Source organism: Nomascus leucogenys, chromosome 15 (assembly GCF_006542625.1).
Source record: "Nomascus leucogenys isolate Asia chromosome 15, Asia_NLE_v1, whole genome shotgun sequence".
NCBI lineage: Eukaryota > Metazoa > Chordata > Mammalia > Primates > Hylobatidae > Nomascus > Nomascus leucogenys.
The window spans coordinates 10,825,866-10,840,751 of record NC_044395.1 but is presented as its reverse complement, the minus strand read 5'-3'; the positions used below and the strand labels follow the sequence as shown (position 1 = coordinate 10,840,751).

The window sequence follows — 14,886 nt, the reverse complement described above, 5'->3', positions numbered from 1 at the left end:
AAAAGAAAGGTGCAATGTCTGCTAAATTACTCTATTAATTATGTTTAATTATAGGCCGGGCTTAGTGGCTCATGCCTGTAATCCCAGCACTTTGGAAGGCCGAGGCGGGCAGATCACTTGAGGCCAGGAGTTTGAGACCAGCTTGGCCAACATGGTGAAACCCTGGCCCTACTAAAAATACAAAAATTAGCCAGGTGTGGTCCCAGCTACTCGGGAGGCTGAGGCAGGAGAATCACTTGAGCCCGGGAGGCAGAGGTTGCCATGAGCCAAGATCACACAACTGCACTCCAGCCTGGAGTGCAGCAATTACACATTATTCCTTATTACTATCTTTAAGCCCTCCAAAAGTCAAAAAAATTTAATTCTAAAGTATAGGGAAATATACCAACAGACAGATATTTTAAAAGAGCGAGATTAAGTAGTAGATTGATTCAGAGTACATTTCATTTCAACATGCCTTGGCAGCAGCAGATGGGAAATTTTCTTAGGGTGTGGACAATCAAACTTTAAAATGAAATCAAAGTCTTAAATCCAGCAAAGCTTTAAATGTTCTCATTTATTTCCCAGAGCAAAGCTTTTCTTGGGAAATACATTCCTCAGGGCTGATTTTACATCCTTATTCCTAAGGCTATAGATTAGTGGATTCAACATTGGGGTTACCAGATTATTCAATATCTGAATTATGGCACCAAGCAAGGCACTGGGATTGGGTTGTAGATAGATAATGATGACTGGCCCATAAGCACAACGGATTGCAGTGAGGTGAGCGCTGCAGGTGGAGAAGGCTCGCTCCCTGCCCTCTGCTGAGCGGATTTTTGATATGGAAATCCCAGTGCAAGTATAGGAAACAAGGATGAGAAAAAAGCAAATGAGAGACAAAAGACCAACATTTGTAAAACCTATCCTCCGGGCTAAGGATGTGTCCTTACAGGCTAGGGGTAACACTGAAGGAATATCACAGAAGTAATAGCCCACCTTGTTAGAGCCACAGTAAGGTAACTGGAAGGTGAGGGACGTTAGGATCATGGCATGGACACAGCCACCCATCCAGGTCCCTGTGGCCAACATAAAGCACACCCTGTGGTTCATGATGACCGTGTATCTCAAAGGAAAACATATGGCAACAAAGCGGTCACAGGCCATCACTGTGTAGAGGAGACACTTAGTACAGCCTAGGAAATGGTAGAAGAAAAGCTGGGACACGCAGCCTGCATATGAGATAGCATGGCTGTTCCCTGAAAGGTAGAACAGTATCTTGGGGGCAGTTGTCGAAGAGAAACCCAGGTCAAAGATGGAGAGGTTTCCCAAGAAAAAATACATAGGAGTGTGAAGTCGAGTGGAGGAGATGATAGCTGTAAGAATAAGCACGTTTCCCAAGAGGGTGCATAAATAAAATGAGGAGAACAGGAATAAAAGGGCTGTCTCTAGGCTCTCTGTCTCAGGGATTCCCAGAAGGATGAATTCAGTCACCATTGTGTGATTTCTCATTCTTGGGGAGGAATCAACTCTTGGGTGTCTGTGAAAAGAAATATGTAGTTAAATTTAATATGCATGTAAATTACCTGCGTTTAGATCAATGAAATGGAAAAGAAGCAAGAGATCTAGATAGTTACAGAGGAATGCTTCCTGGTAGAATCATCTTGATCTGCCTGCTTTGCTCTGTACTGGATGTCATTCTGCAGTGGTTTCTTTTCTTGTTTATAACTTTTTATTTTTACAGATTTAAGAGGCACAAGTGGATTTTTGTTACATGGATACATTTTGTTACATGGATATATTGCCAAGTACTGAAGCCTGGGTTTATAGCATACTCATCACCCAAATGGTGTACATTGCACCCAATAGGTAATTTTTCTTTCCTCACCACCCCTTCCCACCCAAATCGACTTTTAGTTATTCCACTCTGTACGTCCACTTGTGCCCATTGTTTAGCTCCCACTTATAAGTTAGAAGACTGCAGTGCAGTTTCTAATTGCAGATGCCTCTCATTTAATAATTTTACCAAGAAGCCTTGCACAACTAGTCTTGTAGCTGCCATTCTTCATATTTACCATTAAATAGCATAAATTATATATGCTCTAAAAGGGCAAATGTAAATACTTAATGTCTTCATAACAAACAAGGTCTCATCCAAATTTCTTACATTCATCTGAGAAAATTTTATTACAGTAATTCTCCAAAAGTTATTTATAATTCTGTAAGACATATACAAAATATAAAGTATCTTTCCCTCATTGTCTCCCTGGCCATGAGGGTCAACAGTGAGCAATTATTCAAAAGAAGGATCTCAGATAGCTCTTAATGAACAGAAAATTGCAATAACAAGTTCCTTATCCTCTGCAGTCACGTGAATTCAGTGCACGTGAGTAATCGGTAGACTTCATTTCTGTCTCCAAAGTCTGTAATTGTCTAACCAGACCCAAGTTAAGCCACATCCTAATTTTGTGGCAGCAGAAGGTACAGGGGTAGCAGTAGTAAAGACTCCTTTCCAAGTTTCATACTTTAAAAAAATCTAATATATTTTTCTACTTGTTTTAATTTTTTTGACGGTGAGATCTATAAATTATAGATCAACCCATATATTCTATTACCTAAGATGATTCCCTTTCTCTCTCTTTCTTTCTCTCTCTCTCTCTCTCTCGTTTTTCCTGGAGATTGTGAAGGGAGGACGACAGTGAAAGCCAAGATAAAAAGTGAACGGCAAAATGTGTGCACTTACGTGGCAAACAGGGAACATAATTGGCTGCTGCTTGTTGTCTTCCTTTCCTTCCCCAGCAGAAGGAAGGTTTGTGCCTAAATCCCCATCAGCCTAGAGTCTACAAGTAGGTGACTTGAATTCTTTTTTTTTCAATCACTTTCAAATAGAATGCCACAAATCTAAATATGCATCAGCTGCCTTACAGTAATTTCCTGTCTAACTCTAGGAACTGCAATCATTCCTCAAAACAGGACATTTTAAATAACCTTGGTCTTCCCTGGGGTATTAATCCCTCAACTCAAGGAACTTTTTAAGCAAGGGAGCAGTTAACTACTTGGTATAATTACACCTTAGAAATGAATGAGAGAAGAGAAGAGAGAGAGAGGGAGAGAGCGAGAAGGAGAGAGAGAGCCTGATTATTATCATTTCCTTTGTAAAATATACTTCTGTGGAAGAATATTTTTAAACATTCCTTTGACACATATATCCACGTATTTATTGTGTATTTTTATATTTACTGCTTTTCATGTGTATATACTATTTTTTTATAAATAAATTATACCTTATTTTCCTATATAGTATTGACAGAATTGACTATTGCAAGCAACAGTAACTGGGGTAGCTTAGAGGACTAAAGAAACTAAGGGAAAACTAGGCCCAGGAAGGGTGGGAAGTAGGCAGCTGGAGGAACCTTAGCTGTTAGAATTCATGGAGCAGCCTCAGGGTGCCGCCATCAGCTGGTTCTACCTCAGCTGCCTTTGCTTCTGTGTGCCTCACCCCAAGATTCGAATCTGACTTCCTTGGCTGAGTCACATGCCTATCTCTGTGAGCAGGGTACAGGCTACGGTGGGATGGAGATGGGCAGTTCTCCAGCGGGGAGTAAAAGGGGCTACTGCCAGAAGAAAGACGGAATAAATATGCTGGGGGTTCAAACATAATGATAAGCTATCACTTGAAGTATCTGTCCTTATACTACCTGACATCTATTAAAGCTTCTGAGTTAAATACTTTCCATACTCAATACCTATTAGGGGTTGAGGTGGAATACAAACTTCCTCATTGAATACATTCTTTCATTTGTTTATTTATATGTACATTTACCTTAACAAATGTCGAGTGCCAATCACCTGTCAGCATTGATTATTTGCCAGGAGAGAGAAAGGTTGGGGGTGGGTGAGGTGGGTTAGACATTGTCTGTTTGCTCAAAAAACATATAATCTATCTGGAAGAAAAGTCTATTTTACAGTTTTACTTAAACCTCAAAATTCTGGTGAAGTCCTCTACAGATGAGGAAAGTAAAGGTCAAAGAAGTTATCACTTTCTTAACTTGGAGGGAGTTTAGATTTGGTGTCTTCTTTAGGATTTTGGCTATAAAGTTTCAGTGTTTAAGGAATGTTTAGGTAGTTGCACTATTCCAAATACATCTGGAATTTTTATATGAAAAGAAAACTGTTTTGCTGCACATCTAGCAAATGATAAAAGAGTAGAAAATTCAATAATTCTGCCATTCTATTTATCTTTGATTATTTTTAATGTTTTGAAACATGACTAAATAGAAAAAATATTTTGTACAAAAAAAAGAGGAAATAAACTTTTAACTAGCAAGTAACATCTCATGAAATTTACTGGTCTGGTAAAAAATGTATTCAGGGAAGTCAAATGCCATGGACTATTTTAGATCTTCAAATAGAATGTTTTAGAATAAAAATGGCATGTGCTAAATTAATGGGATGGTCACAGCAAAAACACTCATGTTCTACGTTCCCAAAGGTCAAATGTTCTCAGTGACAATGCCTGTTACAGAAGAAATAGTGATCAGATCACGGCAGGAAAGACTTCAATACAGTAACTAAAATGTTTTCTGGTCAGTCGCGGTGGCTCACACTTGTAATCCGAGCACTTTGGGAGGCCAAGGAGGGTGGATTACCTGAGGTCAGGAGTTCAAGACCAGCCTGGCCAACATGGTGAAACCCTGTCTCTACTAAAAATACAAAAAGTAGCTGAGTGTAATGGCGCGTGTCTGTAATCCCAGCTACATGGGAAGCTGGGGCAGGAGAATTGCTTGCACCAGGGAGGTGGAGGTTGCAGTGAGCAAAGATGGCACCATTGCACTCCAGCCTGGGCAACAAGAGAGAAACTGTCTAAAAAAAAAACAACAACAACAACAAAAAACCCCACAAGTTTTCTTATTACTGCTTACAGTTCAATTATCATAAGTAACAAAAGTATCATTGCAAGTTGTATTTTGTCTGCATTTTAAAGCAAAGGTTCAATGTTTGATCAATTTTCGTGTTAAAAGTGGATTCTATATGTGTCTTGAGTATGTTAAATATTTATATTTAATAAAATTTAGCTTTATTTTAATTGACAAATAAAACTGGTATATACTTATGGTGTACAACATGATGGTTTGAAATATGTATACATTGTGGAATGGTTGAATCAAGCTAATTAACATGTATTACCTCACATACTTTTTTTGTGGTAAGAACACTTAAAATCGATTCCCTTAGCAACTTTTAAGTATACATTATTAACTATAATCACCATGTTGTACATTAGATATCTTGAACTTATTCCTTTGGTTTAACTGAAATTTTGTATCTTTCACCAACATCTGCCCCATTGCACCTGATAACTATTATATCTTTCAACTCTTCTGTTTCTATGAATTTCGCTTTTTTAGTGTCCACATACAAGTGAGATCATGTGGTATTTGTCTTTCTGTACCTGGCTTATTTCACTTCTCATAATATCCTTCAGTTTCATCTACACTGTCACAAATGACAGGATTTCCTTCTTCTTAAAGGCTGAATCGGCCAGGCACGGTGGCTCACACCTGTAATCCCAGCACTTTGGGAGGCCAAGGTGGGTGGATCACGAGGTCAGGAGATCGAGACCATCCTGGCCAACATGGTGAAACCCCGTCTTTACTAAAAATACAAAAATTAGCCGGGCATGTTGGCGTGTGCCTGTAGTTCCAGCTACTCGGGAGGCTAGGGGAGGAGAATTGCTTGAACCCGGGAGGCAGAGGTTGCAGTGAGCCGAGATCATGCCACTGCATACCAGCCTGGGCGACAGAGTGAGACTCTGTCTCAAAAAAAAAAAAAAAAAAAAAGAAAGGCTGAATCATATTTCGTTATGTAGATATACCACAATTTCTGTATTTATTCATCCACTCATAGGCACTTAGAGATTGAAAGATTGGCTATTGTGAATAGTGCTGCAATGAAAGTGAGCAAGCAGATATCACTTCAATATACTGATTGCAAAGAAATACAAAATTTTAATTTTTGTTTCATTTAATTTTACACAGCAAAACCATGTACTCAGGATTTCAATTTTCTTCAACAGATGAAAGTTACGTTAGGAAAGTTATCATGCAAAAAAAATTATCCAGTAGGAAATTTAATTTTAGAAAAAACTAATATTCACAAAGCCTTGCAATGTATATAGCACTGTGCACAATAGTAAAGGTCATATAGACAACTAAATGATAACATGGTGTACTTGACCTAGGCTTTCAATATGGGACAGAGAAAGGGTAAATATTACAGAGAACTAGTGGGGGAAACCATCCTTCTTCCCTTCTCTCCTGGCTTCAGCTTCCCCCTGTGACAGGTGGAATAAATCAGGTAGCTCTTGGGCCACAGGTCCTGCTGTCTCCAATTCAGCCTAGAAAGAAGAGTCTCCACTTGGGCTTGGATTAAGCCACATTTTCCACTCAATTTCTGAGAGAACTTCATGATTGGGAATATTGAGATCTTGCTGACCTTTTCATTCTCCATTTGCTGGTGATTTCAATTTTCATTCTTTGTGAGTGAGAGCCTAGAAGTTAAGTAGAAGTTTGAGACCTCAAACTCGTGAATAGTCATTCCGGTAAGAAATAGGATCAATACTGTAGAAGAAAAGTATTAAAACTGCTAGAAAACACTAGAGGTAGACAATAATAAATTTGTAGGGTTGCTGACCTGCTTGGTTTGTGATTTTTCTCTAAAAGAGCATAACAGGGTGGGTGTGTGAATGGAACAGGCAGGTGAGCTCACTGAAGACTGGGCAGGAAGACATGATGGAGGGAAGGATTTTAGTAATTTAGAACTAATTATAATAATGTTTAAGACATCTGAAACAGATAAGAAGCTAAGCAAAGGCAAAGGCAAGAAAAGGCTACAAGAGGAGAAAAGTTTACGTGAACAAATTAGAGATTTTATTGAGGTCATTTTAGCCTTTATTAGGTCAAAAATTTATTAGAGCTACCATTATACACAAAAACAGCCATGTTCTGGTGAACAGGAACTAGCCATGGTCTCTGTCCTCAATGAACTTACAGTCTAGTAGAAAAAGAGAGGCATTGGTCAAATAATCCTACATATATAAATGATAATTATTTAAGGTGGTAAGGGCTAGGAAGAAGTGCTGCAGATTGAAAAGCTATCATGGTAGAGTATTTGTGTCCTATTCATGTTCCTCTTTCATATCAGTAAATTAAATATGTATTCACATCATGATTTATATGGCTAGCCAATGTTCCTTGAAGGTAGAAGAGGACTTCCCTGAGAAAATGTTATCCCAGCTGAGATCTGAAAGCGAAAACCTTTCTAGGCGGGGGTAATAGCATGTGCAAAGCCTTCATTGGAAAGATGTAAAGTATATTTGAAGAACTTGAGGAGAGAGAGGAAAAAAATTGAGATAAAGCTTGAGAGGCAGAAAAGCGAATGATGACTAAAGGCCCTGCTCTTTAGAGATTGCGGTCTCTACGTTAGGAGGCTTAAGAAAATGTAAGACAGTTTTAAGCAGCATTGAGTTTCAGTACATTGTGGAAGACAGAATGTGAAAGATAATTCTAGCTACAGTCAGGAGAGCAGTTGTGGGGAGCAAGAGCACCTTCAGGGCGACAAATAAGGAAGATCACTGGGCTATAGAATTTTGAGATATTTGGTCAGGAAAAAAAGAGGAAAGATAGTCACTAGGGCAAAGAAATGCTGTGGGGAATGTATGTGGATTAAGGCCCTGCTTTAGCCTCGTGTGACAATGTCAGAACAAAGCTTCATTTTCTGCTTACGTTTCTATACCTGAATGTGCAGTACGAACCATACTTTAATTATCAGGTAAAGCCCCACACAGGTATCTTCTGGGAATATCCAGAGGATTAGAACCAACAGAGGATACTAACAAGATAAGAATGAGCATAATCGCACCCCACTCTGTGGGATTAGAATATTTTATTACAAATGAGTTTTCTCTCAGATGAGCTTTCATGCATCTGAGAGATTGAAAGGAAAAAAAAAAAGTTGGGGTAAGTTTTTTTTTGAAGGGGGTGTGGAAGGCCAAATGTTTATTTCTGAAGTTTCATCAAATTTGCTGTATTGTGCATAGCTGCATGAAGATCTGAGATTCCCATTTACATCCACAAAGTAATTGTGTGGCTTAAAGAAAATCATCTAACATCCCTAAATCTCATTTCATCTTCTGTAAAATGATCTCACAGAACTCATATGTAAATTACATTAGATAATATATAAAAAGCAATTACGCAGTGCCTGGTGAGGAATAAGGACTCAATGAATGGTAGCTTATAATTATTACTCTAGGCAGATCTTCTGAAAAGCTACCTTAGACCACACTTCTCAAACTCTTTCTCTGCCCACACCAAATGGAGGTATAAAAAATAAAGAAACAGTGATTTGAGAGGGTTCAACTACAGTAGACGTAGTTACAGGAAAAAGGAGATAACTAACAAGCCACAGAATGTGCAAAAACTGCATAAGCAACTTTTAAAAAAAAAATGCAGGCCAGGTGTGGTAGCTCACGTCTGTAAGCCCAATACTTTGAAAGGCCAATATGAGAGGATCCCTTTAGCCCAGGAGTTTGAGACCAGCCTGGGGGCAACATGATGAGATTTCATTTCTAAAAGAAATTTCAAAAATTAGCTGAGTGTGGGGTGCACACCTATAGTCCCAGATACTCTGGAGGCTGAGGTGGGAGGATCTCTTCATTGGGGAAGTCCAGGCTATAGTGAACCATGATTGCACCACTGCACTCCAGCCTGGGTAACAGAGCAAGATTCTGTCTCAGAAAAAGAAAATTGTGGTAAAATACACAAAGGATAAAATTTAACATCTTAACCATTTTGAAATATATAGTACAGTAGTGTTAAGTATATTTACATTATTGCTGGACTATTTATCTCCTATACTTTTTCGTCTTCCAAACTGAAACTCTATAACCATTAAACAACTTCTCCATTTCCTTCCAACATCTGTGGCTCCTGGGAACCAACATTCTAGTTTCTTTTTCCATGAATGTGACTACCCTAGATACCTCATATTACTGGATTTAAACAGTCTTTTTGTGACTGGCTTATTTCACTTAGCATAATGTCCTTGAGGCTTATCCATGTTGTGGCACATGTCAGAACTTCCTTTGTTTTTAAGGCTGGATAATGTTTTGTTTTGTGTATATACCACATTTAGTGCATCCATTCATTGAATGAATACTGGGTTACTTTCAATTCTTGCCTATTGTGATTAATGCTGCTAGGAACGTGGGTGTACAAATGTGTCTTCAAGACCCTGCTTTTATTTCTTTTGTGTATATACCAAGAGCTGGAGTTGCTGGATCATATGGTAATTCTATTTTTACTCTTTTAAGAAAATACAATACGGTTTTCCATACCATCTGTACCATTTTACATTCTCGACATTAGTGTACAAGGGGTCCAGTTTATCACATCATAGCCAAAGCTTATTACTATTGTAATTTTTAAAATAGTAGCCATCCTTATTGAAGTGATATGTCATTGTGGTTTTAATTTGCATTTCCTTAATGCTCAGTGGTACTGAACATCTTTCCATATACTTATTTGCCATTCGTGTCTCTTCTTTGGATAAATGCCTATTTAAGTCCCTTACCCATTTTTCAATCAGTTTATTTGGTTTTGTTGCTGTTGTTGTTAATGAGGTAAGATTTTTAAAAGTGATTGTGTGTGTCTGTGTGTGTTTATGTATGTGTGCACATGTGTTTTAAATAAAAGCTCATGTTGTGTGCTTTTAGATACAGGAAAGATTTAAATGGTTAAAGTTTCTGTTTTCAGTGCCAGTCATTGCAAGACTAATTTAGAAACAGCCAAAAAGTTGGTCATTCAGATTTTGTTTTTTATATATCATCAGTTTTACCTAAACATGAATATATATTTAAATTCAGACATAATATTATTCTGTATCTTAATTATTTCACACGTTCCTCCATATCGATAAATATACAATTGCATCACAATTTGAATGGGTAAAGAGGTATCCATTCATTCATTCAGCAAACCTACACTGGAAGCTTACTATGTCACTGGGCTATGTCCTATGGATACAATGGTGAGCAAGACACACATAATCCCTACTTTTATGAAACTTTCCATTGTCTAGAAAAGAAATCTATTATAGAAGTATCAGTGTGTTGAACACCTGTCCCTAAACACTATTCAGGCTTTACCAGATATCATGACATGTAGATTCTTCTACAAATATCCTGCATTAGTAGAACAGCAAACTAACACTAGGGTTATTTGAATCCAGCACATCTTCTCTGATAGGCATCTCCAAAGTGTGGGAATAGGATGCTATGACATCTTGGATTTCTGCCAATCAAGTTAGGAGGAGCCATAGAATCCTCCTATTGCACGAAGGAGCTTCATTTCATCCTTTTTGCTTAATGCTATTTGTAAAGTAAGCATTTTTATTAGAGATTTTTGCTTGTTTTTGTTTACTGGTTTCAAATACGAAGGGAACTTTGGGGACTATAAATGGAATAGAAAAACTACAAAGAACTAAAATGTCATGGAAACTAGGAGCTGGTGTGTCTGTAGGATCCCCAATTAATAGTACCGTTTATTTCACTTTAGATTCTGAGAAAATCGAGAAACAGTTACCAACTCCAGTCTTGTTGGAAGTTAAGTTACAAAAAGTACCTTGCTGGGAGAATAAAATGAGCATGCTAATTAAGCCCCATAATTAGACAATCTTCTCTTCAACAACACTGAATGGAAAGACTTTCCCCTGCGTTTACACTAAAGAGTATTTTGACATATTGGCAGCATGATGCAGTGGGAAAACCATGACTCAGTAGGACTTAAGAGGGCTTGGGTCTAGGGCTGGCTTTAGCATAACTGAATGTAGTACACAAGAAAGACACTTATTGCTGTATCTCAGTGCCACCATCTACAGGTGGGAATATTGTGTAGTAGAATAGAGCAAGTGGAGATAACAATAAAGTCAATAGAGTTGTCCTTCAGTATCCTCAGAGGATTGGTTTTAGGACCCCCATAAACACCACAATCCAAGTATACTCATGTCCGTTATTTAAAATGGTGTAGTGTTTGCATATAACCTATGCACATCCTCCTGTATACTTTAAATCATCTCTAGATTACTTATAATACTTAATACAATGCCTACCACCATTTCATGCACATGAATTCAATGTAGTACTCAAGTGAGGCAAATTCAAGTTTTGCTTTTCGGAACTTTGTAAAATTTATTTTCTGAATATTTTTGATCCACAGTGGTTGAATTCACAAAGGCAGAACCCGTGAATATTGAGGGATGACTGTATATAGACATAACCTCTGTCAGTACTGATTTTACCAGTTATTTATCAGACAACTTCTTTGTATCATGAGCTCTGGAGAGAGGTAATTAGGATGAGTAAATTGCCAAGAAGGTCACTTAGGGTAGCTATGTGGTACAGGAATCTATAGCAGGGAGGTGATTTGGAGTTAACTGGAGCTGAGTTTGAGGTCTGATTTGCTGCTTAATGTGTAACCTTGGGTTCATTATTTGAAATATTTAATCCTCAAAACTCTTTTCTACATTATGTAAAATCTACTCTATAGGGGTGATGTGAAGATTTAATAAGATGATGTATGTGAAATATTCATCACAATGCCCAGAAGACAGATCATGCTCTATGAATGTTAGTTAATATTCTTCTTCACAAGGTGGAAGAACTGAAATTCTTATAGGCAGAAAAGGGGAACAATTACATTTTAATTGGAGCAAAACAATAAGGTAAAATTGAATGTTGATTTGGACAGAGAGGAACTATTGAAGGGTGCTTCTTGGACTGCTACAGATCCTCTTTATCCTCAGCCAGGACATATTGGCTACCTATTATAGGGGCAAGAAATCTATCTCCAAGTGCTTGCTATGCCCTTTGGATTCCTTATCCAGAATTAAGAGACAAATAATAATGTTAGTTATAACATTTATCCCCAATAATGACTCATAATTTATTCACAAACAGTAAGTAAAACATTTCGGAATACTCTTTTCAGGGACCTTTTCACTTCCTTGTTCCTTAAGGAATAGATTAACGAGTTCAGCATGGGTGAGACAACATTATTTAATATTTGCACCATGGCACCAAGCAAGGGGTTGGGTGTGGACTTCAGATAGATGATGATTACTGGTCCATAGGCACAGAGGATTGCAATGAGGTGAGCACTGCAGGTGGAGAAGGCTTTCTGCCTGCCCTCTGATGAGCGGATTCTCAAGATGGCAATCCCAATGCGAGTGTAGCAGACACAGACACTGATCAAAAGTGTTAAAGCCAGAAAGCCAACATTTGTGGAAGCCACCCTTTGGGCCAGGGCGCTGTCAGTACAAGCCAGGGGTAAAACAGCAGGAATGTCACAGAAGAAGTAGTCCACCTGATTAGGGCCACAGTAGGACAACTGAAAGGTAAAGGAGGTCAAAATGGTGGCGTGAAGACAACCCACCAACCCGGCTACCACGACCAAGCCGACACAGACTCCAGGCTTCATGATGAGCATATATCTCAGTGGGTGACATACGGCAACAAAGCGATCATAAGACATCAGAGAATAGAGGCAGCCTTCAGCAGAACCCAGCAAGTGATAGAAGAAGAGCTGTGAAGCACATCCCTTAAAAGAAATGACTGGGCTCTGGCCAGAGAGATACAGTAGCATCTTGGGACATGTTACAGATGGGAACAATATGTCAAAAGTAGACAGGAGTCCCAAGAAGAAATACATAGGAGTGTGAAGGGTAGAGGAAGAAACAATCGCTGTAAGGATGAGTAAATTTCCAAGTAGGGTGAAGAGGTAGATGAATGATAAGACAGCACAGAGTACAGCCTCCAGTCCCTCTGTCTGAGGTATTCCCCGTAGAATGAACTCATTCAGCAATGTGTTATTCCTCATGTTCGTGGAAGGGTAGTCTGGGTTTTCACAAAATATGTGACAATATGAATGTGGAGGCTGATTGGGATAATCAATACCAATACATTCATTGGCACCAATTTTTGTTTAAACATTAAGTTGATGTTGAAATTAAGAAATAGAAATTATTCCAAAGACATTTAGGGATTAGTAAAGCATGTATATGCCTTCGTATCTTGAGATCTATTGCTTCATGAATATAGACACAAAACAAAATGAAACATTAATACAGTGAAATGTTGGATGGGCTAAGAGAACGGAGAACATAATTAATGTCCACAACCAATTATACAATAAAGAATGCCCTAAAAAGACCAACTTGCAAGTCAGATCCTCCTGATTCCTCTTCAGAATATTTCTACAGTTACTCAAAGATGTGATCAGATGCCCTAATTATTCACCAAAAGTCAATTTGGTCATTGACATGTCTAATAAGAATGATGGATTGAGATACAATGCAATGAGCATTAAGATTTGGGTTGTGTTAGTATCATTCTAATTATAAATAAACTTTTTATTTTTGGCATGTTCTTATTTGGAAATATTCATTTGTTTGAAAAGAAACTAACAGTGACTAATTTGGTTATTACTCTGGGGTTTTAAATTGCTTAGAGATTAGCAGCTGAGATATACTATTATATCCTAGTTTTAGGTTTTAGTGAAGTCACATCATATATAAAGATGCAGATATGAAATATTTAATCTTTGCTAACAATTGGTATTTTTGAATCCTTAAAATAATGAAACTGAAATATTTCAATTCTGAAGCTTTTTGTGTGTTTTTATCTTTAAAATTTTTTTATTATTTTGTTGTGTAAGAGCACTTAACATGAGAAGTACTCTCTTACCAGATTTTCAGTATAGAATACAATATTATTATTAATAATATAGGGACAATATTGTACAGCAGATCTCTAGACTCATCTTGCATTACTAAAACTTTAGAGCCATTGATTAGTAACTCTCCATTTCCCTTTCTTCCCTGCCCATGACAACCATCATTTTGCTCACAGCTTCTATGAATTTGACTGTTTTATTTTAAGGAAAGAGGTAACTGTATATGCTGAGAATATGTAACTGCCGCTGGGGTATGACAATGCTTGAATATAAAGGTTCTTGTGAATCATCCAAGAAGGATGTTTTCGTTTTCAGTTTTTACTTTTTTGATTTTTTTTTGATATTCCCAAATATGAAAACAAATAATTGCCCTTATCTCTACTTACAATTCCTGGTCAATTTCTCTGATCCTCTTTATAAGCAAAAGTTATTGATTGTTAATTTTAGCCTCTAAAAATATGGAAGTGGTAAGACAGATCAATATCATCCATATATACACAGGAAGTACTGAAGGAATTGAGTTCAGGTTCTGTTAGACTTCCAGATCCCTCAGAGTAGTAGCTATAATTTGTCATTGAATCTGCAGCACGTGTCACAGTGCTTCTGAATAGCTGAAATTTAAATATTTGTTAGAGGAATTAATGAATGAAAAGTTGGAAATTAATTTATGGATATTATCTGACTGTGAGTTCTATGAAGAGACCATGTTTATTCTTGCTCATCATTGTATCACTAGGATTTAAGAAGTAGCAGCACCCAACAAGTGTGTTTATTTTGATCAAATTTTTGAATGCTCTAGAATTATTCCTTTGGTCCTTCGACTATTTTGTCTTTTTTCTTAACCCCAGCAAAAAATGGTTGTAGTCAGCCTACTTTTGTCTTCAGATACATGCCTAATAAAAGGAATTTAGATATTCATAGAAATGTAGAGTATCTAATTGCTGAACTAGGAGAGATAGGATGAGCCTTGAATATCTTCAAAATTGCTGTAACTCATAATTACCTCTTGCTGGAGGAGACTTAAGGAAGGCAAATGGACCTTTCTGAAGAGAAGGAAAAGAACAAAATTTTGATTGGTCGAAAGTTCTGTCAGAACAACAACTAAAGAATGTGAAAAGGA

At 37.6% G+C, this 14,886-nt stretch overlaps 2 protein-coding genes across 2 annotated transcripts; both read right to left on the bottom strand.

Annotated features, from left to right (window-relative positions):
• Positions 1-552: 552 nt before the first annotated feature.
• LOC100584187 (putative olfactory receptor 10D4) lies at positions 553-1,488 on the bottom strand. The gene has a single exon (XM_012495756.2). It carries the CDS (start codon positions 1,486-1,488, stop codon positions 553-555), a length of 936 nt encoding a protein of 311 aa, XP_012351210.2.
• A 10,490-nt stretch (positions 1,489-11,978) lies between these two features.
• LOC100584524 (olfactory receptor 148-like) lies at positions 11,979-12,911 on the bottom strand. Its single transcript, XM_003253507.1, has one exon. The coding sequence runs from the start codon at positions 12,909-12,911 to the stop codon at positions 11,979-11,981; it is 933 nt and encodes a 310-aa protein (XP_003253555.1).
• Positions 12,912-14,886: the final 1,975 nt, after the last annotated feature.